The sequence below is a fragment of the Stegostoma tigrinum genome, chromosome 23 (genome assembly GCF_030684315.1).
Source record: "Stegostoma tigrinum isolate sSteTig4 chromosome 23, sSteTig4.hap1, whole genome shotgun sequence".
Lineage (NCBI taxonomy): Eukaryota > Metazoa > Chordata > Chondrichthyes > Orectolobiformes > Stegostomatidae > Stegostoma > Stegostoma tigrinum.
In genome coordinates, this window is record NC_081376.1 from 14350383 (window position 1) to 14372243 (window position 21861).

Sequence of the window (21861 nt, forward strand, 5' to 3'; positions counted from 1 at the left end):
ACAGAAAGAGAACTGGAATATATGATTATGGACCTTTTTGGAACGTTAGTAGGATAGTTATAGTGAATATATTGAAGATTTTACCCTAGCAAACGAGGGGAGGAATCGAAGTAGTACGTTTAACCCCGAAAACAGGATTTCTCAAATGGGGGTTGCAAACTTAGGGTTAACGTTTCGGGTCCGGTAACCCTTGTTCACAGATGCTGCCAGACTTGCTGAGCTTTTCCAGCAACTTCTGCTTTTGTCCCTGATTTACAGCATCCGCAATCCTTTTGGTTTTGCGAACTTAGATTTTGATTTACAAGATAGCAGAGACTGCTGTGGAGCTTTCCTTCTCACCCTCCCGTTCTCCTTGCTCTTATGATGTCTCCCCCCACCCCAATCATCTTTGTTTTTGTTCCTGATTTACAGCTAACGCAGTTCTTTCAGTGCTTTCCTATTCTTCACATAAGCTGTGAAATCAGGGTGCTGCCTGTTTGATCGTTAAGAAATAAGATGCTGGTCAATTAAGTCAAGGCTACACACTTTCGCCTACACAAAACATCCTCCCTGGTCACAACTTAATATGGTGTGCCAGTGCACTAAACAAACACATCTAAGATGCCATGGTACAATCTATGTTCATTACAGCAAAGCCTACTCCCTGCTTCATACAGTGTGTTTTTTCCACTATGGCCACTCCAGAGGAATGTGTAATATGCATTGATGTCCTTGAGCTACTCCTCTTCCCCCATCCTAAACAAATTAGGCTAACTGGTTACGATAAATACTAGGTGACCAGAATGTCTTGTTGAATTCCACAACACTCTGCTAACTTGGCTTCAAGACCACGGGACAGTTTATTGTCCTATCTGCCCAGTGTGTCAAGTATGTGTGTGTGTGTGTGTGTGTGTGTGTGTGTGTGTGTGTGTGTGTGTGTGTGTGTGTGTGTGTGTGTGTGAGAGAGAGAGAGAGAGAGAGAGAGACCCGGCACTACGATCACCTGGTTTGATCTCTCCATTAAAAGGAATGGAGAAGATTTGAAAAAGGTAATACAAGCAGCTCACCAGCTGCGTCCTTTATTGGGTATAAGGAATCAGTTGGTTGGACAACTCGAGGGTAATAATAATTACATAAATGGCACAATGCAAAACAAACAAGCTGCAAAAATGTTTTATTAAAGATACACGATGTTTGAATGATCAATTACAAGTGGAAGGCACAACATTTTAAGACAACAATAATTAAATGAACATACACTTTCACACTGCAACTAGGACAGTTACATAAATAGTTACATAAGAGACAACACCTGGCATTTCAAAATAACTGTGCAAAATTACTAAGCAAGTGCAAATTTCAACATTATTAAAAACATTTGCTTCCAGTAACTGGATCAGAATTTATTATCGTCATTTTCTGTTGGATAAACATTATTGCAATAACATCAGCCTTGAAAACTAAAGTCTTGTCAACAGGGTAAAGTTTCAGGGCTTAATATGTTCTGTCTTTTGTCTTAGTAAACAAAGATGTTACATCTGAACTGTACTTCACACTTACAAGGAATTCCAGTTACACTCCCAAAATTGAAAGGAGTCGGTTTAACCCTACAGCCTTGAAAACAACTTTATGAATTAGACGAATTAAGGAGTCAATGTGATTGAAGGAAGGATAGCATGTCCAAACATGAACAAAAAGTGTGGAACTGCTATGTGGTCACATTTAGAAGCTGAAGAATACATCCTTTTTAAAATTGGACACAGTTCCTTTTTGGCTAAAGCAGGGTTTTAAGAGGAAGTATTTGTTTAAATATAGATACCGTGAGACTTACTTCTCCCTCTAGACAGGTGAGGCTTGACTGGTCATAAAATCCCAGTTAAATAGACAGCAAAGCAAAATCATGACAGCTAGCATTCAGAAATTGATGAGGGACGTCTGTAATCTATGGCCAACTGGCCTGGTTTATTGAGCTTTTGGGCCTAATGCAGCTCGTTTGGGGTGAGCAACGTTACCAAGTTGGCGAGATAAATAGTGTAGAATTGAAGTCAGTTGGTTGTGACAGATGAGGCTGGAAATAAAACAAAAATGCAAGCAGCTGAATCCAAATCTAAAATTGAAATATACATTGCAGTGATAACCACATAGTAATTCAATAAAAATCAAAATGATCTTTACAGTTTCATATCCATCAGGAGGCTCAGATGAAAGGTAAAACCGAAATGATAACTGTTCCTTTCTCCGTGAACTTTGCCTGACCTTCTGAGTATATCCAGCATTTTCTGTTTTAACTTTTAACTTTTTATTTACAATACCAAGTACTTTTCAATAAATAAGGAATTATAGGATGTGGTTAAAAGGAACAGAGTACAGTTTGATACAACATAATTACAGTTTAAAATACAAGACTGATCGTGTCCTCCAACTGGCACTTAGAAAACAATTCAGAATAAAGTAAAATCAGACTAATACATTCTATCCCTGGAAAAGGAAACCATATTAGCTAGTGATTCTTCATGCACATTGACTACTTACTTCATACAGTTACAGGGGTGTTTATGCCCACATGTAAAACAGGTTTCAGCCATCTTTGACCAGCTACTGGACACAAGGTAAAATTCAAAGTACACTCACATTGCTCCACAAATGAAAATATCATGCTTCTGCATGCAGTGATTACTGTATGTAATAGCGTCCAGACACATCTAAGCTGTCTTAGAAGGTGGAAACTTGTGTGGTTAAGGTGAAGTTACCTTCCATTGCGGAGTGATGTTAGACTATGCCACATAGCAAATTCAAAGAATTGGAAAACAGTCTTGTCCTACCTCACTTTTGGACACAATGTGGACATCTCAGACTTAGGCACTAGACATTACTTCCATTGTCTAATATTGCTTTTCTGACTGTTAGTAGATTGAATGTACTATTCCCAAAGCTCGTTAAGACAAAAGATCTCTAAAGGGAATGTAAAAAGAAATGGGACATTTTCTAGATCTCTTTGCCACAGGCCAAAACATGGCACTCACACTGAGCTGCTCTTTTTCATGCACCTAGAAGTAGTCCTGTTTTGGAAAGTGCTGTCACATTTCCTTGGGTGCCTGCTTAAGCATTGTACCAGGAAAATGCAAATCAGCAAGTCCTGGCTCAGCTGCATCAGTACCATGGATCTATATATATACCCAAAAGATCTCTGCTCTCATTTACTGATCTGTGTGTCCAGGAAACTGGATATTTCTGGGGGTCAATATTAGGACAATAAACCTAAATATACAATTCAGTAAACAAACCATCCCTTTTTTAAAAAAAAAGTTTGTAACTAGTTAAGAGACTAATGAAGTCATACATGAGCATTTTGCATGGTAGTTACATTCAGTTGCTTTGAATTGGGCTAAGAGGATATTCAAGGCAGTCGGTGCAAACAACTATTCACAGTACATTTCTTAAAACATTTTTTCTTTCTAAAATAGCTTTGACAGAAACCCACTATCTTTAAGTGTGCTTTTCAAAATTATCAAATTAATACTTTTGTACATAGTTTTAAAGCTGAGGCAAACCATAATTGTCCAGCACTGAGCCAAGTTCACCTGTTAGTTCTATTACACCATGCTGGTTAAACATGTATTGTCTTGTTTAATAAGATGTTAATATGCTTAGCGAACAGATGCTTTATATTCACTCATATGCCAGCCTTTCAGAGCAAGTACACATTTCGCATTATTGTTGTTACAATTCGTTCAGAGCAGATCCTCAATAAGCCAACAGACGTGACAGAAACCGGATACAGAACTGTTCTATACATTCATTGTGTTTTTAAATCTAGATTCAAATGAATTAATCAGCATCAAAAATGCAGCACTTCAAACAAATTTGATGAATCTTGAACAGTTTATATTCAGCCAGATTAAATAGTTACATGATTTATACGGGGATGCATGATCTGCTCGCTGAAATGCAACTTATTCATTTCTACCATTCTTCAAAAAGTGAACTGGGAAACAAGAAAAGACAAAGTAATAAATTATATATAGAATTAGTATATAAAAGTATTCAGCAGCAACACTGGAAGATTCCAGAAACTGGAACAAAAAAAAAATAAAATGCACAGCTCCAGGGCACAAAATAGACTCTCAAAACAAAGAAAGATGTCTAATTGTAGAACATCAGAATTTTTAATAATGTCTCTCATATTTCCATGCCACTTGAGAGAATTACCAAATAATACAACTGTCAGCAACATTCCTGGGCTAGTGAGAGATCCTGTTTCTATTGTATTTCAATGATCCTGGCTGGGAGGTGCGCTTAACCAGAGGCAGATCATACTCTGGTATCATGCCTCGGTTCTCGGTATTTGCTCACATACAGCACAGTGAGAAGGGCAACGTTGCAGAAAGCACTAATGGATCTTAATCCAGTAAAAAATGAATGCCTCCAGGACAAGATGAGGGAGTGATCTCAAACATGAGTTCCATTTCCTCTTCCAATTCTTTTTCTAAAATCATTATGTGTAAGTTAATATTGCACTATTAAGTTTTGGAGCACATTAGTCTAGGCGATTCCACAGTGCACTGGGTGTGAATGAAGGCACCATTATTATGTCATCTTGAATAATGTTGTGATTAGGAAAACTGAATTCTGAAACCTGACAATCCTACATAAACTGCTTTAAAGTGTTGCACATCTAACTATTTTATGTCCAATTCTCCCGTTGCAGAAACAATATTTGAATACTGAAGTGAATCCGCAAACAGGACTGCAACCAACAAGTGCGCATCCTTAAATGTAATTCGAAAGGTAATTGAAATATGGATCAATAAGTGAATAATATTCCCTAATTTTCTTTTAGAAAATGTTTTCAGTGAAGAGGCAAGTAAGCAAGGTCAACTTTATTGAACATTTTCATAAAGGAAACATATTAGGTAAAACATATTATTCGGAAGCTTGAGTATTTTTGGGGGTGGGGGGGTAATGGAGGAAACTGGAAGAGAGAGAGTAAAAGCAGAGTTAAGGATACAGACATTCAGAAAAGAACGCTCATCTGTGGCACACTGTTACAGTTACCCAAGTACTGCAGGTATCATGTGACATTACCTCAATGCGCAGTGACAGGAAGAATTTATATTTACAGAGTTTTTTACAACCTCAGGATATGTCAGTGTTCAACAGTCAATTCAATCTTAAGTGTAGCCACTTGTAGAGAAACAGCTTTTGCATAGCAAGGTTCTGAAAACACTAATGTAAACAAAAAATGTGTTTTAGTGGTACTAATTTGAAAAGATAAAATGTTGGCTAGGATAGTACAACTATTTCACAGTCATGTCAATCATAAACCTCAATCCAGAGATGTTTTAAACCTGCACTGCCATCAAACTTAGACAAAGATATGTAGAAGGTACAGAAACCAAAGCACTTAATCATTTTGAATGCATCAAAAGGCTTAACGTCTTATTATAAATGGGAAGTGTGGTCTTCAAGTGGATTATAATCCTTTCCTTTCACCCGTAGTATTATTCAATGTCACCCAGTTTACAATATAGTCAATTTTTTATTTGCATTATGGAATGCCGGAACTAATACACCAACAATTGAGATGGTTCACAAGGTCTTTGATTCAATCCTGGGAACATGTCAAGTTAATCAATCTTGGCCAAAGCAGCAATGACATGAATACAACTGGAATTGGAAGGGAAGTGGCGAGTTGAGATTCCTTCTTCAAATTACTACTTTGTGTTTCTACTGGAAAATACATAATTATATGTGAATAGTTTTGAACTTGGCTGTCACATTCTCAATTCTTGACTGGCAACACTTATTACTTATTTTCACAAATGAAAAAAAGCTATAAAAAGGATGAAATGAAGATCATTAAGCAACCATAGTCAAGAATGACCTGACTGCCTTTGACAGAAAACAAAATGAAGCTAGGAGGGGAAAAATAAGACAACAAAACAAAAGGTTTTCTAAATGATAGTTAAATGAAAATTCTTTAGTTGGGTTTGCTCATTTTTAACCATCCAAATAGTGTGCAATACCACTTGACTGCAAGACTGGCATTATGAAAGGAGATTGTCTATAGGTAACAGATTGATTTAAAAAAATAGCTTCCAGTGTCCGGAATGCACCTGACATTTCAATTTGCTTTCCCATGAACAGACTTAATAAAAAATGATGTAATAAATTGTCCTAAAGATGTTTGACACTTTTATATTTAAACAGTTAAAGATTTTTGAGACCGAAGGTAATTAATAGGAAAGCCATCATTCTTCTGTTTGACTCTGGAAGAGGAAAATGGGAGTAGGCTTTTCATTTTTAACCCTGACAATGAAGTTAAGGTGCTGAATTTCATGGCATTGTATTTCACAACTGCTGCATTCTGCTGAAACCCTTTTGATGGACGCTTTGCATGCAAGTTTTCTTAACATGCTGTATTATCTGAGCAACTAAGACAGGATCTGAAAATGTGAAAGGAGTAAATAGACAAAATTTTGAAACAATCCAAAAAATGCTTTTGAAACCCAAGTAGAAGATATCCAACTTCTTTTCATGGTTGTTGGGTCTACATAAAAAGGAATAATAGGGTTGTGTTACTTCAGTTTATGGTGCCCTAGTTGGCTCAAAGACTTGTGATTTGGATTCGTCAGGCAAACAGTCAGCATAAAAAAAACTCTTTAGTTTTGGAATGTGAAATGGTACAGCATTATTTTTCTTCCTTGCTTTTCAGGATCAGATTTGCTGCATGCCATTCCTGAGTAAGAGTGCAAACATCTGTGCACAGCCCTCAACTATACTACCTGAAGGAATAGAAAAGCAAACCTGTATGTTCACTCCAACCTGACCCTATTATAACTCTGTACATACAGGCATTCACTTAGCAGTATTCAAATGAACAAAGTGTACAGCTCCATCTACACAATGCACCATATCTTGGAATGCAGCACACTTTACCCCCAATTAAAATGCTGAATGAAACCACCAACATAATTAAATCAACAGCTATTTTCCATTTTAAATGCAAATTTTCTGCAAACCCAATGTAGCATTTCACTTCCTTCTGAAACTGATCAAAGGGCTGATGGAGAAAAATGAGTATTGCAACACTTGAGTGAATCAAGTGGCTGGGCTAACTTTACATTAACATGGAAATAAGTTTATTTCCAGCCTATTTCCTTGCCACTCCCAGAAGTGGGCTGCTAATAAATAAACATATACCAGTGGTAAAATTTGGCCAGATGTGGGCATTGCAAATCCAGTATGAGATCTGCTCACATACTGGCAGCATAAAGATTACATACAGATCCAGGCAAAGTATAAGCTATTGGAGACAATAATAGGAGATTTGGATCATATCTGTTGTTAACAGTGAATGAACAATCAAAAAATCATGCATCCTGAAAAAGCATCTGCTGCCATAATACTATGAGGTATATAACCTTACTCTTGTATCAGACATGGAATCCACCATATCCTATTTAAAAAAAAGCTAAGTTTATTTCCAAGAATTACTTTTCACATTTCATACTTGAGAATAGTAGACAATCTTGTTGTAATGATACTTCTTCAATACAACCAACAAACTTCACATATAATCTATAGGTCACGTTTGGCAGTTCAAAAGTCATTGTTGTTCAATTACAGCTGACTTGGCAAACTGGCAATAATACCCCCACCCCCAATCTTACAGACAGGTGGGATATTGCTTTGAAAGTTTAGCCACTATTTGTCATGTCCTTGGCTCCTGAAATTCACCCAACAGCTCCATTAAACTCAAGCCAGTACATCTCAGAGGACTCTGACAGTGTGATATTCAGCTTCAGAGCTCCATTTAGTGAAGTGCTCTATCTGGACTCCAGTTAGTACACCTTGACCTGGATTCAATTTTCTTGTTCACCCAGTAAGCTGATCTAAAGACTTAGATGGCAAGTCTCAAAACTATGGGTTCTTATTTCATCTGTGGCTCAGGAAACTGCAATATCCCATTCCTCTCAGTGTATTAAATCATCTGAGATTTTCTTTAAGCTTGCTATGTTTCAAAAATACAACTTAGGTTACTGGGCTGAAAATATTTCAGTTCTATAAATTCTCTACATCATACAAACACCAAATAAAAAATGCTCAACCTTCCTTTACCTGCCATAGCCAGACCAATGCATTTTCACAGTGCAGGTGACAGTACAGCAATGTAAAAAAGCCAACAGAATTAGATCATGCCTTTCTCTAATCCAAGTAGAAATTAAAACGTTGGCATTGAATGGACAATGTGGCAGAACTAGATCTTAAACACACTACTGGAGGTGTAGTTAAATCGTAGAACTGGATTTAAGCCCTTTCCAGGTTCATATAGGTAGTGCATCTTTATCAGTTCTGCAAAGTATTGTACAATCTTGCTATCATCATTCGTCAAGCCCAGGTGGTGCTTTAAAAAGTTTACCCTTCGACATGTGACTAATTCTTCAGTTTCTCTTTCATCAATGGGAAGGTGCAGATGATGACAGAAAGCATACAGAAAGGCCTGGGAGCACAGTTGGGTCAACATATTGTGAACATGCATGGAGTATGTGCTGCCCCTCTTTATCTGAGTCCTGTGGTCTGCGATCCTGGTGATTAGCTGTCCTTTATATTGTGGGCAACGCAGAGTTTTGTTGTCACAGTCTAGTATGCTGATGTAGCGACTGTACCGATTCAGTGAGTGCAAAATACTGGTACCCAGAGGAGAAGCTGTTCTAGAAAAGCCAAAGAAATAGAACATTACCACTTCATTCGCTATAGGGCTGCTCATGCATGATGGGAATATATACATACTTATTAATATCAATTTCAAAATTTCAATTTTGGCCTTTTCATCTTCAGTCTGAGTAACAGAATCCTTCAAGATAGCCTTGGACAAGTGAACTTTACATGTATGGTTTGTATCACAAAAATCAACAATACAGTTTGCTTTAAAGTTATTACCAAAGTGGTAAATTATGCATTGCAAAACTCCAGATAGTGAACTTCAAAACAGCATGCATGACTATCACAATCAGATCAGAGAAAGGATTTTAATTGCCCCCCTCATAACGTGATTTACTCGGTTCCCATATGTTTGGCAGATATGACCATCTGGTACAGCTTCAACTGGCATTAGAAGTCATAGCAATCATTAATTACAGCAACAAAGTTGAAGCACAGATGGTTGATTTAAAAGATTTCAACAAAAATGTCCTTAGAAAAAGTGTAGCAGGGTTTAAAAAAGTCCGTTGTCATTCATATCCGTGACAATAGTCCCACCACAATCTTAATACCACAAGTGTTTTGAACATTTCATTAACAATTAATAACTTGCTTGGATTGCCCAATACAGTTACTAGCAAAAGGTGATCTTTCTTATTAGACTCACACAGGATGGACATAGACCCTTCAGTCCAACTCATCTATGCTGACCAGACCTCCCAGTGTAACCTTGTCCCATTTGCCAGCATTTAGCCCATATCCCTCCAAACCCTTCCTAGTCACATTCCTATCCAGATGCCTTTTAAATGTTGTAACTGTATCCTACTCCACCACTTCCTATGGCAGCTCATTGCATACGCATACCACACTCTGCATGGAAAAAGTTACCCCCTCAGGTCCTTTTTAAATCTTTTGCTTTTCACCTAAAACATACACCCTCTAGTTTTAGACTCACCACCTTTGGAAAAAGACCTTGGCTATTCACCCTATCTGTGCTCCTCATGATTTTATAAACTTCTAATATCACTGCTGAGCTTTCAACACTCCAGGGGAAAAAAGCCCCAGTCTATTTAGCCTCTCCCTATAACTCAAACCCTCCAGTCCCAGCAACATGCTTGTAAATCTTTTCTGTACGGTCTCAAGTATAACAACACCCTTCCTTCAGAAGAACAACCATAATTGTAATCAGTATTCTAAAGGTGGCCTCACCAATGTCCCCTACAGATAGGATGTGACATCCTAACTCCTATACTCAATGTTCTGATCAATGAAGGCAGAAGTGCCAAACGCTTTCTCCACCACCCTGCCAACCTGTGACTCCACGGCATCCCTAGATCTTCTTGTTCGGCAACACTAGCCAAGGCGCTACCACTAACTGTCTCAATCCTACCCTGTTCGTCTTACCAAAATGCAACATGTCACATTTTTCTAAATAAAACTCCATCTGATCAAAGTCCCGTTATAGTCTGAGAATCTTTTACACTGTCCACCACGTCACCTATTGTAATGTCATTTGAAAACTTACTAATCATCTCTCCTATATTCATATCCAAATCATTTACACAATTATGAAAAGCAGTGGACCCAGCACCAATCATTGTGAGCCACCAGTGGTCACAGGCCTCCAGTCCAAAAAGCAACACTTTACCATTGCCCTGTCTTGTATCTTCAAGCCAATTTTGTATCAGCTTGGCAAGCTCCCCCTAAATCCCACGTGATCTAATCTTACTAACCAGTCCAACGCTTAGAAGCACTTAGCTGAAGTCTTTGATTAGGTCCTGGGGATTTATTTACCATTATGCATTTTAAGACCTTGTGCCTCCGCTTCTGTAATATGGACTCATTTCAATACATAATTATTTACTTCCCCAAGTTCTTTAGCTTTCATGCTGTTCTCCACCGTAAATACTGATGGAAAAATATTTGTAAGACTTCCTGTGGCACCACACAAAGTTGGCCTCATTGATCTTTAAAGGGCCCTATTCACTCCCCAGTTGCTCTTTTGCCCTTAATATACAATAGAATCTCATTGGATTCTCTTTAACCTTATCTGCCAAAGCTATATCATATCCCCACTTTCTGCACTCTTAAGGGTACTCCTACACACCTTCACTATGGAGAGTCCTTGACACTATTCCAGCTTTCGGAATGTAGTTGTACAGAAGACAGACGCAGTGAAGTTTTTCCAGAATATCAACCATTTCAAGAATGAAAGCAGAAGCTATTAATTCCTTCAACAACACATTTTCTGTTCACTTTACATAGTTTCAGACACAAGGGAGCATCACAAATCTCACCATCATATTTCCCTCTCTGGACCCAATCTTTGCATTTTTAATGAACGTTTTAAACTACACATGCTGCTGCAATGTTGCTTCAAGGTGAAATAATGCAGATCTTCAGAGGCATTGCTGCATGGCACGTCTTACAGATACTATGCCACATTCAACAGTCAACCAGAGTTAAGAACAGTGATGTACCATCATCTGGCAAAGTAGCATATTCACATTCTAAATGGCTTCCAGCCAGCATAAGACAGCAGGTAAAAGCAGCGATTTCCATTAAATTAAAATTCATTTATGCACTATACTGGAATTATACCAGAACCTGCCTGGTGCAAAGCCCACGTGTTGCAGACTATCACCTGCAGTTAGTTGTGCCCTTCTTGATCTTTGTGCAGAAGTTCAACTATTGATCTGGTATCAACCCTTCATAGCTTTCTGCAATCTAGAAATACCAAGGAGGATACCTGCAAACTGGTGAACCTCCCAAGCACGATTAATATTCATTTCTAACCTGGAAATAAGTATAAAATAATGGCATTTATGTGAAGAGTGTTCAGTTTATTAAGAAGGCACAAACGCATCTTCTTTAGGTAACTGGAATCAAAACAATTAATCCTGGACTGTAATTTGAACGATTCCAAGAAGGAAATGATACATGATCTAAATGTATAATTGATCCTTTTCTTAATATAAGACCTGTGTAGCAGGTGCAGAAAACAATCACTACACAATTACAATTTTTGTGATTGTGAATTTGATCGTGCAGTTGGTTCTGGATGCACCACATAAAATGCAAAATGTCTGCTGCTAACTGACTATGGGTGTTAAATATATCCAGTGTCTAGTTTCACATTAATTTTAACAACTAAACATGAATCTCGTCTCAAACGTTAATAGATGAAGCTACAAAATTTGACAAGAAATTTCACAATGATGAAACATTATTGCAAGTGAAGACAAACTTTTTAAAAAGTTCACTCAAAGATGGGGCGTGTTAAGGCACATTTTATATTCGTGTTTGGATGGGTATTTATTTCCTGCTTGGAGCACGCCTGTCAAATAGCCCCAATTTTGTCTTAGGAAAAATCTACATAATTATCTAGCTGAAACTTAATTAACTTACCGATGTCACAAATCAGTCTTTGTAGAGACATTAAAAAAGGCTACAAAATTGAGACTCATACAAGAGACCAATAGTTTGAGAATCTCTCTTATCAAATGGATCGTTTATGTTACTGAGGGGACAAGACAGTGGTCACTGCCAGAGTACTTAGAAGCAGTGGAGCAGAAAGTTAGTATTTTGCAAATAAGATAACATTTAAGCAGGAAATCATCCTAATAATAAGTCCAAGCATTTATTAATAGTCTCAACACCTTTTAATGTAAATTATCTTCCAATAAAAAAATAAAAATTTGGTAATTTGTTGATATCTGGTATAATAAAGTGACAAGGTTATCAAAAGAAGCTTTGAGAAATATATCCCTTAGACCAGTATTTGTAACTGCCTTTGTCAATAATACTGACAAGACTGATTCTACAATTTTCCCAAATTTTAATCATTAATTCACCACTTCTTCCATTCAGAAAAATATCTACAGTGGTAAGCTGATTTATGCTCCAATACTGTTTGCTCTGAATCAATTATAAAAGGAAACTTGATCTTAAACATTGTAACTATATCTAATACGCACCTCTGAAGTCCAATGAGTTTCCAGGTCTGTAAATGGTTGATCTGCAAAGGAAATGTTACCCATTGCTTTATACAGTCTGAATCTCTGCCACAGTGCGGGACAAATGTTGACAAAGCATTAACAAGCTTTTTGACTTTTCCTTCTTGCTCACCTACAATTACAAGTGTCCGGCCAGACAACAAAGAAAAAATTGCCTGTTGTGCAAACGAATATTGTCTTATGAACCACAGCGAATTCTTGCCAGACCGTTTCTTGTGTTTTCCAGAAAGCTTCTTTGTTGGACAGTTTGGTAAGGCTGGAGATGGAGTCCTGTCAGAATATAATGATGCACTCATATAACTCATGTTGTCCAAATATTCATTAGGTGGAATTTGAGCTGTTTCTCCATTGCCAGGTATATCATTATACTGTAGTTCACAGTTAGATAATACTTGATCATCAGAACCATATAATCCATTTCCCTCAATTTGCTGTGACAAATCATTGTGGAATATTTGGTCCATGGTTTTACTACGTTGTGGTGGAACATTGACTACTCCATTATATTCTTCAGTTACAAATGTAGGTACTGATTTAGTAAAACTGGGGCTCTCTTTTCCAATACAGCAAGTAGAGTCTACAGCCTCAGATAAAACAGGCAGAGTTACACTATTTTCAAAATCTGCTTTGCTGAAGCCATTACCATGGTTCACGTTTGCATCAGGCTGCACAAGATCAGTGCTCAGCTGCTTTTCTTCTTCATTGTCTAAAGGTGGTTCTTCATAGATTGCACTTGGGTAGGTTGCCTTAAAGTCTTCAGGTATCAGCGCTTCAGTAGTACTGAGGACTTCAATACTGTCCTCACTGTTTGTACGCTTGGTGACTACAAATTTCCTCCTTCCAATTTCTAGATGCTGGCACTGCAGGTTTGTTTGGCTCTCAACTTTAGGAAATATTGGAGCTGGGCAGGATTTTTCTGTACCCAGTACTTCAATGCTTTCACCACTACTGATACTTCCTTTTTCTTTCCCTTCCAATTCAAGATAGTCTGAAGTTGCTGGAGGATTTTTACATGGTATAGATTCTGCAACAGTTCCATGGTAACTCTCTGCGTTGACTTGCTGATCCAATTTAATAGGTACAGACTCCACACAAGACTTGTATGATTCAAAGCTTGTGGCTTCATTTGATAAGCAGGGGTGTACTAAAAGCTTAGGACTCAGAACGTTAAAAGCTGGAAGCAGTTTATCACGGCACTGTTGCTTTTCAGTTTGCTCCACGTCAGTGAGGAGCAGTGGGTCTTCAAACAGAAAGGAGGTTAGCTGCTGATGTTGGAGCAGCTCTTTTTCAATCTGACTGGTAAGCAAATAGCATACGTCACCTCTGAAAAATTTCTCTACCTGCTTAAGCTGTTCCAGAGTTTGATTAAAAAAGTAACTATCACAAAGTTCTTCTAAGGTTTTCAACTTTTTTTCAAAACATTTTGCTGATTTAGCCCTTGTGAACTTGGGTGTGTAAGATGTTCTATCAGAAAAGCTATTTTTTTCACACATTTCATCAGTCTTTGCCATCTGTTCCAAACCAATATCAGATTGTTCTAAGCCATATTCTGGATCATAGCAAAAATAGTCTGCATCTTGTGTTTTTTTGAGAGAGTAAGTTCTTATCTGCATTAAAAGATCTTGATGTTCGATTATGCACTTTTCCACATTGGCTAATTCATTGGCTTTTTCTATTGCTACCGACGAGTAGTATCCTTTATCGTTAGATTTTTTCTGGATTTCTGTTTCATTATGTAACACGTTCCGAGTGTACTCCAAATCCTGGAGTTTCTTCTCCAGTTCAGTGGCAAACGCCTTCCTATTTCCAGTTTTCAAACACTCTGAGGCTTTGGAAAAATCATCTGAAAGCTCCTGGAACTGCTGCATAATCTTGTTTTCATCAGTAGAGATGTAAGCCACACAGAACGGCCTTACAAACCCTCTCGCCTCCAAGTCGTATAGAGTCAAGTGATGGACATAGGCGAAAGCCCCTTCTTTGGAGTCCCCCAGTACCACCTTGGAGTCCTCGACAAAATTGAGTTTCGGATAGCTAGTACCAGGGGGGTGACCCACAAAGGAGGCTTGATAGTCCACAGACATGATCCTGAGAGAGAAATAGTTGAGATCAAAGTTACCGCGGGCATTGTCTGGGATGGTTAACAAAGGCTGAGGGCCTACCTGCTCGGAAAACTCGGAAATCAGAATGAAATCCTTCTCGAATTTAGCCGTGGCCGTCTTGGACCAGGGATTTTCAGACTGAAATTGGAAAGGGGGCATCGAGTCATCATTATACTGCTGTCCGTAGTCATCTTCGTGGGTGAGAGCCACGACGTCAGGAGCAGTGATCATATTTCCAATTTCCCAGATTGAACATGTAAAATATAAAGAAAGAGCAACCCCCTTAGCAACACCAACACCTCCTCACACACCACCATTTTGTTTCCATCTGACCTGCAGTACCTCATCGGAAGTAAGCGTCATGCATCCTTTTCATCAGACAATGCTTTTCTATAAACTGATATCACTTTTGTATGAACTGCTTAAAGTTTAATCAAACAAATAATGTAGCGGACATTAAAATTCACCTTTTAATTTCTCAAAAGGAGCTTGGCGCATTGCACTTAGGGAGTCGTAGTTCTCCAATTGGTATTCGGTCCCATTATTAATGGAAGCGGGAACTACAGCACCCAGAATGCACCAGGTCCCATAAGGGACCAATAGCAATCCTCTTCCTCGCAGTTTGCACATGTTGGCAATGGCATTGACTCAGGCATTTTTGTTCAGAGATAATGAGAACTGCAGATGCTGGAGAATCCGAGATAACAAAGTGTGGAGCTGGATGAACACAGCAGGCCAAGCAGCATCTCAGACGCACAAAAGCTGACGTTTCGGGCCTAGACCCTTCATCAGCTCTCTGGGCCCGAAACGTCAACTTTTGTGCTCCTGAGATGCTGCTTGGCCTGCTGTGTTCATCCAGCTTCACACTTTATCAGGCATTTCTGTTGTTTATGTAGTATTGGTTCTTTTGTCAAATGTAATAACATTTATATTGTATGTTTTCTCTCCGCTATGTAATGGCAAAGTCAAATGAGATGTCCGCAGATCTAGAATATTTAATAAAATTTCCTGGAGGTACCAACTAGCCCTGATTATCAAAGTGCGAAAAGGCCATTTGGCCATTGATTCTGCACTGACCCTTTGAAGAGCGTCCCACCCCCGGCCCCTATCCCTTGACCATAAACTCGCTTTTAATTTAACCTATTTTTCTAATCAAGCTGTTCAGAGATGTCAGCTGTCTGGAGCAGGTGGGACTTGAACATGGGCCTCCCAGTCCAGGAGGAGGGGGCACTACAACCATACCACAAGTTTACCATAACGAATCCATGTAGGGTGCTCGTCTCTAATCATTACAGACAATTTAACTAGCCTACACATCTTTGGACTGTAGGAGGGAACTGGAGTACCTGGCAGAACCCACATAGACATGAGGAGAACATGCAAATTCCACACAGTCACCCCAGGATGGAATCAAACCTGGGTCCCTGGCACTATGAGGCATCAGTGCTTGCTACCATACTATCCCAAATGCATCGTACCTCTAAAATGGAAAACCTATAAAGATGAATGTGGAATGTATGAACTAAATAATTAAAACAACAAACATTGATGTCTGGGCAATAAATGCTCGTCTAGTAAGGGACACCCATATCCCATGACTAAATAAAAAAGTCCGAAACACAAGAGTGGCCACAATCTTGGTCAAAGCACCTTCCAAACCGACAAAAGATTTGAAATGTAGTGTCTTGTTTGAATTTATCTTTGCTATTAAAACCAAAGGGTTTTACCTGTAATGAATGTTTTCAAAATGCAGGCAAGGTTACAATACAGGCAAACAAGACCGTCCATTTGTCCTTTTAAAATGAATGTGGTAAGGCATTACGGAGAAGAGAAAGATAAGCGCGGGTTTGAAGGAGGAAATGGCCAAGTTAGGCTCAATATAGCTGAAGGTATAACTGTCAGTAGTGAAAGGAGAAGAATGTACCAGCAGACAGAATTCAGGGAGTGTAAGTTTGTGGTATCACATCAGAGGAGGTGTCTGAATTCCCAAAATTAGGAGGCCTGGTGGTTTTATTATTCTGACAGAATGCCTTCTCTTCAGATGTGAAAGATTCATTGATATCTGGGTTAAAAACTGTGGGAAGTCTAAAACTGCCTTTAAACTGAAGGATTTTTTATCTCTTTTCTCTTGGATTTTGTTCACTGAGGTTGGCATTCCTGCTGAAACCAGCAAATGCTCCATTATCATATCCAGAGAAAGTTTGATGAGTTTTCTTCACTGGATACTCTGTACTTTTTGAAACAGGTACTATTTTTTCAGATTCCTATGTCTCCAAACCAGGCAAATACTCTTTGATACAAAAACAAAATTGCTGGAAAAGCTCAGCAGGTCTGGCAGCATCTGTTGAGGAGAAAACAGAGTTAATGTTTCAGGTCCGCTGACCCTTCTTCAGAACCGGACCCCAAATGTTAACACTATTTTCTCTTCCACAGATGCTGCCAGACCTGCTGAGCTTTTCCAGCAACTTTGTTTTTGTTCGTGATTTCTAGCATCCACAGTTCTTTTGGTTTTTAATTACTCTTTGACTATATTCTGAGTGTTTGAATATTGGTCATCCCTTCTCAGCAGTGGCTTTCGTTGAGTTGTAGGCACCATGTCTTCAATCTGTGCTAATAGATATTTTAATTTTCAAACTATTGGTAAATCTGTGTTGAAATTTTCTTCAACTTGTTGCTTTCTTGTTCCTTTATTCATACTAATTGAAAATTCTTGCTTGGCATGGTTTCTTTCATTGGTACTGAGGATTCTTCCTAGGAAGATAAGGAACTGAAATTCTGTGTTTGAACTTGCATCTTTGGAATCACCTGAACATCTATCAATAGATTTAAGTCTATCATTACTGTTTGTTCACTCAGCTGTGTTGTATGATTACATCAGGTAAAGATTTAAAAATTAGCACAAGTGGGGCTATAGGGCTTATTCGCTGTCTGGTTGTTTGTGTTTCTTCATGAACATTGCAGTTTCTTGCAATTTGATTGTAGTGTAAAACATTTCTGCCAATCTGATATAATTGCAGGTCTCCATCTTGCTAACAGTATGACACAAATTTTTCATGCAACACATCTAATCTCAATGGATCCTGTTTTATGCTTGACATTGAGTCTAGGAGATCTATGAAACCTTCCAACAGTTGTTCCATGACTGGTTGTTCCTGAACCAGTTGTTTCTTGAGTTTAACTATTCCACCATTTGAAGATGATTGAGGTGATCACAGGCATTCATATTGAAGATTGGCAATTCTTGATTGTGAAGTACATATGGATGCTTGCCATCTGACATCCCCTGTGTTAAAGAGCTGCTTGTACCATCCCTTTTATCTCAAGAGTTCTCCCTCCAGAACCTGGAGCTGTGAACTTTGGTTAGGCAACAACTTGAGTACTGTGTGCAGAATTATAATCAGAATATCCTTTATTGTCACAAGTACAGGAGTACAGTGAAAAGTTTCTACAATGGCTGCCTTTCATGGCGCCATCTTAGATACAAGTACCTAGGTACAAAATTACAATAAAAAAATTGTTGTTACAGTGTTAAAAAAATGAGCATGAAACAGTGAAAAAGTCCAGAATGATGATAAGTGACCATAAGTACTTTTGTTCCAGTTCATATCTGCAGGCCCAGGAGCATGAGGCCATGCTACCTCCATGTGCCAGTCACCAAGAAGGGCTTGCTCCGCTGCTGCTCTGGGAATTGCCTGTTTGCTCCCCTGCCACTGTGGGACTCAGCCCTTGCACGTTGGGCTCTGCAATGGGACCTGGCCTGTTCACTTTCACTCTGCTCTGGGACACTGACTGCTCGGTCTGGTCCACTGTGGGGCATGGCCCACTTGGTCCTCTCTTGGTTACTACACTCTAGGAAGGATGTCATTGTACTGGGTGGGGTGCGATGGTGATTCACCAGGATATGGCCTGGGATGGACCATTTTAGCTTTGATGAGAAGCTAAATAAGCCTGGGTTGTTTTGTTTGGAGCAGTGGTCCTGATAGATATGTATAAGATTAAGAGGCATGGATACAATGAATGGAAAGCAGCTGTTTTCCTTTGTTGAAAGGTCAATACAAGGGGGCATAATTTTAAAGTGGAAGGCAGGAAATTGAGTAGGGAGTTGAGGAAAAAATGTTTTCATCCAGAAGGTATGGGAATCTGGAATGAGTTGTCTGGGAAGGTGATCAAGAGAAGAAACCTCACAACATATAAGGAGAACTTGGATAAGCACTTGAAGTGTCATTAGAATCAAAGCTATTAGCCTAGCATGGGAAAATGGGACCAGAGTAGGTAGTAGTATATTTTTGGCAGGACCAACTTAATAGGCTGAAGGGCCTCTTCTGTACTGTATGATTCAATGAGCCATGTCGTGCACCACTCTCAGCTGTTGACAGGTTTTCTCCAACCATCACACACTCCGGTCATGTAGTGACATTCCCTTCTGTGTATAGCTTAAAATTAGTGAGATGCCCATTGATGTAAATGTCTTTTTGCCAAAATGCTAGCTCTGGATCACCTAGTTCCCTTAGGAATATCTGTGGCTTTTCTTCTATTATAAGCTTTTCCACCTCATGAACTCCTTTGTATGGGTTACCATAATTGTCATTCCTGGACAGTTAACAATTGCATTAGATGGCCTGGAAGAGTGGTTCCAAGTCAGTGTTCAGTTGAAGATCAAAAGACAATGCAGGATCTGTCAGTACAGATTAAAATTCCTGGTTGAGAAGGAAAAACTTTTAAAATTAAATACAGATTCACAGGCTGGGAAAGTTGTCCATCTGTATAATTAAATCCTGGCAATATTAGCAATTGCTAGAATATGCATAACTGTTAAAACGTACTCTGCTGTATTTTCTCAGTGGCCATTGCTAATTCCACTTGCCCTTGAATTCTGTTCAGAAAACGCAGTCTCCCTAACCATTTTTTTTCAAGTATCCTGGATTTTGGGTTGAGAGGAACATTGAAAGCAACGTTAGCTCAGCCTGAGCACAGAGATTCAACTGCACTGAGATTTCCGCCAGGGTTCCTATCGGCGTGCGCGTGCGCACCCGCTTGGAATGCCCACCATGCTTGACGCCGCCGCGGCCGTTTGACGGACGGCGCATTGAGCCAGTAGACAGGCGAGACGGGGAGAAGGGACCAATGGGATCGCGCACGAGGTGGGCGGGAGGCGGGGCGAGCAGCGGCCGTTGCTCTCGGTTGATCTGCGAGCCCACGTGTGTTCGTGCCGGAGCTGTCAGCTGCAGAATTTCAGTTAGGTTCAAACTCTTGTGTGTAAGGGGCCGGTGGGGGAGCAAAGAAGCATCAACATTCATTCCACCAGATTTATTTCGTGCCATGGCTAAGGGGAAGAGAAGGAGATCGGAGACCCACGAGGCCAAACTTCCCACACAAGGCGAACAGCTAACTTATGAGAAGCAGCCGGATGCAGCCAAGACGAAAAGAAGGAAAAGGAGCAGAGACCAGGTGAGCGGTCGGAGGCCAGCCCCAGCCCCAGTCCCAGCCGAGGCCTCTGGGGTCTCCCTGAACTGGACTCCTTTTACGTTGCTCAGTAACAAAGGCATTATTTTTTTCTGTCTTTAAATTGGCTTTTGGGGGTGGGGAGATATCACGCATCAGAAGGATTTTACGATTTTACGGTTTTGCTGCACTTGCACTTTTATGTTTGTACACACCCGTTTATACTCTCTTCCACTTTCTTCCTTCGGGCAGAAGATATAAACATTTGCGTACACTTACAAGCAGATTCAAGAACAGCTTCTTGCCCGCTGTTATCAGACTTCTGGTTGGACCTCTTCTGTGTTGTTGCTGATTTCTCTCTGCACCTTCTTGGCAGCTGTAGCATAGTATGTTACACTCTATCCTGTTATCCTGTTCTGTAATAACCTGCCTTTAAAAACAACAAAAGTGTAGAGCTGGATGAACACAGCAGGCCAAGCAGCGTCAGAAGAGCCGGAAGGCTGACGTTTCGGGCCTCGACCCTTTTTCAAAAGGGCCTTTCTGAAGAAAGGTCTAAGCCCGAAACGCCAGCTTTCCTGCTCCTCTGATGCTGCTTGGCCTGCTGTGTTCATCCAGTTCTACACCTTGTTAATTCAGATTCTCCAGCATCTGCGGTTCCTCCTATCTCTGTAACCCTTCTCACTTTTCCTCACTTTACCTGACAGTTATAAATCAATATTTTCCATTCCCACGGCAGTGACCGCATTAAGAAACTGCCTGAATTACTCTCAGGCTATTTCTCAATGATCAAGATGAGCTACAAACTTTATGAATGTCTTTCCCTGCTTTTAAGACTGAAATAAATGCTGAAGTCTAACCATAATTCTGTAAATGTATAACTGCCATCATCTTTTTGAAATATGGTCACTATCCATATAATTGTATCATGTTGAGGTGAAATTCCATTCCCTGCCTTTGGAGGAAGTATCTGAATAACTAAGTGACCTTTAAAGCCTTTCTTTACTTGACCATTGTTACTGAAAAAATGTAATATATTATTTTATAACAGGAGATGTAAAGTTGTGATATGTTACAATTTGGCTTTCCCCTATTTCTGCAGATTCTGAATAACTTTATTCTCGAATAAATCAGATTTGTACTTTTTAGCCAGCGCTGTTTAGTTTCTTGGCAGAATGTTTTCAACCTGTTCAGAAGCTAGAAACACATCATTCACAGTGCAATGTTTCTAGTGCCTTTCTCAAAAACGAAGAGATTTGTCATATATTTGATGGCACTTTGCCCAAATGAGTTTGTAGATAGGGTGAAATTTTGATCTGTTGTTTTTCTGTCAAAAAACTTGTGCTTTGTGGAATATTTAATTCAAGAATGTGAATGCAATAACAACATTTGTGGGATACATCATCTGAAATATGGCCGCAACACACGTGTTTCCACTGTCTACATAGTTTGGTTGGTGCAATTTTGTTTTAAAAACCAAAAAAACGCAGATGCTGTAAGTCAGGAACAAAATCAAAGTTGATGGAAAAGCTGAAGATAATAAAGTGTGAAGTTGGATGACCACTGCAGGCTAGGCCCGAAACATCAGCTTTTGTGCTCCTGAGATGCTGCTTGGCCTGCTGTGT

The 21861-nt window shown here is 39.3% G+C and overlaps 2 protein-coding genes across 4 annotated transcripts in view; one reads left to right on the plus strand and one right to left on the minus strand.

Annotated features, from left to right (window-relative positions):
* Nucleotides 1-1136: 1136 nt before the first annotated feature.
* smcr8a (Smith-Magenis syndrome chromosome region, candidate 8a) lies at nucleotides 1137-15118 on the minus strand. Of its 2 annotated transcripts, XM_048552133.2 has the most exons (3): nucleotides 14858-14915; nucleotides 12660-14783; nucleotides 1137-8693 (listed from the first exon to the last, which is right to left on the minus strand). In XM_048552133.2, exons 2-3 carry the CDS (start codon nucleotides 14777-14779, stop codon nucleotides 8240-8242), a joined length of 2574 nt encoding a protein of 857 aa, XP_048408090.2. In that variant the 5' UTR covers nucleotides 14780-14783; nucleotides 14858-14915; the 3' UTR covers nucleotides 1137-8239. The 2 variants fall into 2 exon arrangements, with proteins under 2 accessions (XP_048408090.2, XP_048408089.2); XM_048552132.2 differs by having other exon boundaries at nucleotides 12660-15118.
* A 4860-nt stretch (nucleotides 15119-19978) lies between these two features.
* LOC125462293 (uncharacterized protein C7orf50 homolog) overlaps nucleotides 19979-21861 on the plus strand; it is a 335367-nt gene continuing 333484 nt past the window's right edge. For both annotated transcript variants that reach the window (XM_059653927.1, XM_048552165.2), the window contains exon 1: nucleotides 19979-20245. In XM_059653927.1, coding sequence (XP_059509910.1) covers nucleotides 20117-20245 — 129 coding nt within the window. In that variant the 5' untranslated portion in view covers nucleotides 19979-20116. The remainder of the gene's footprint in view (nucleotides 20246-21861) is intronic.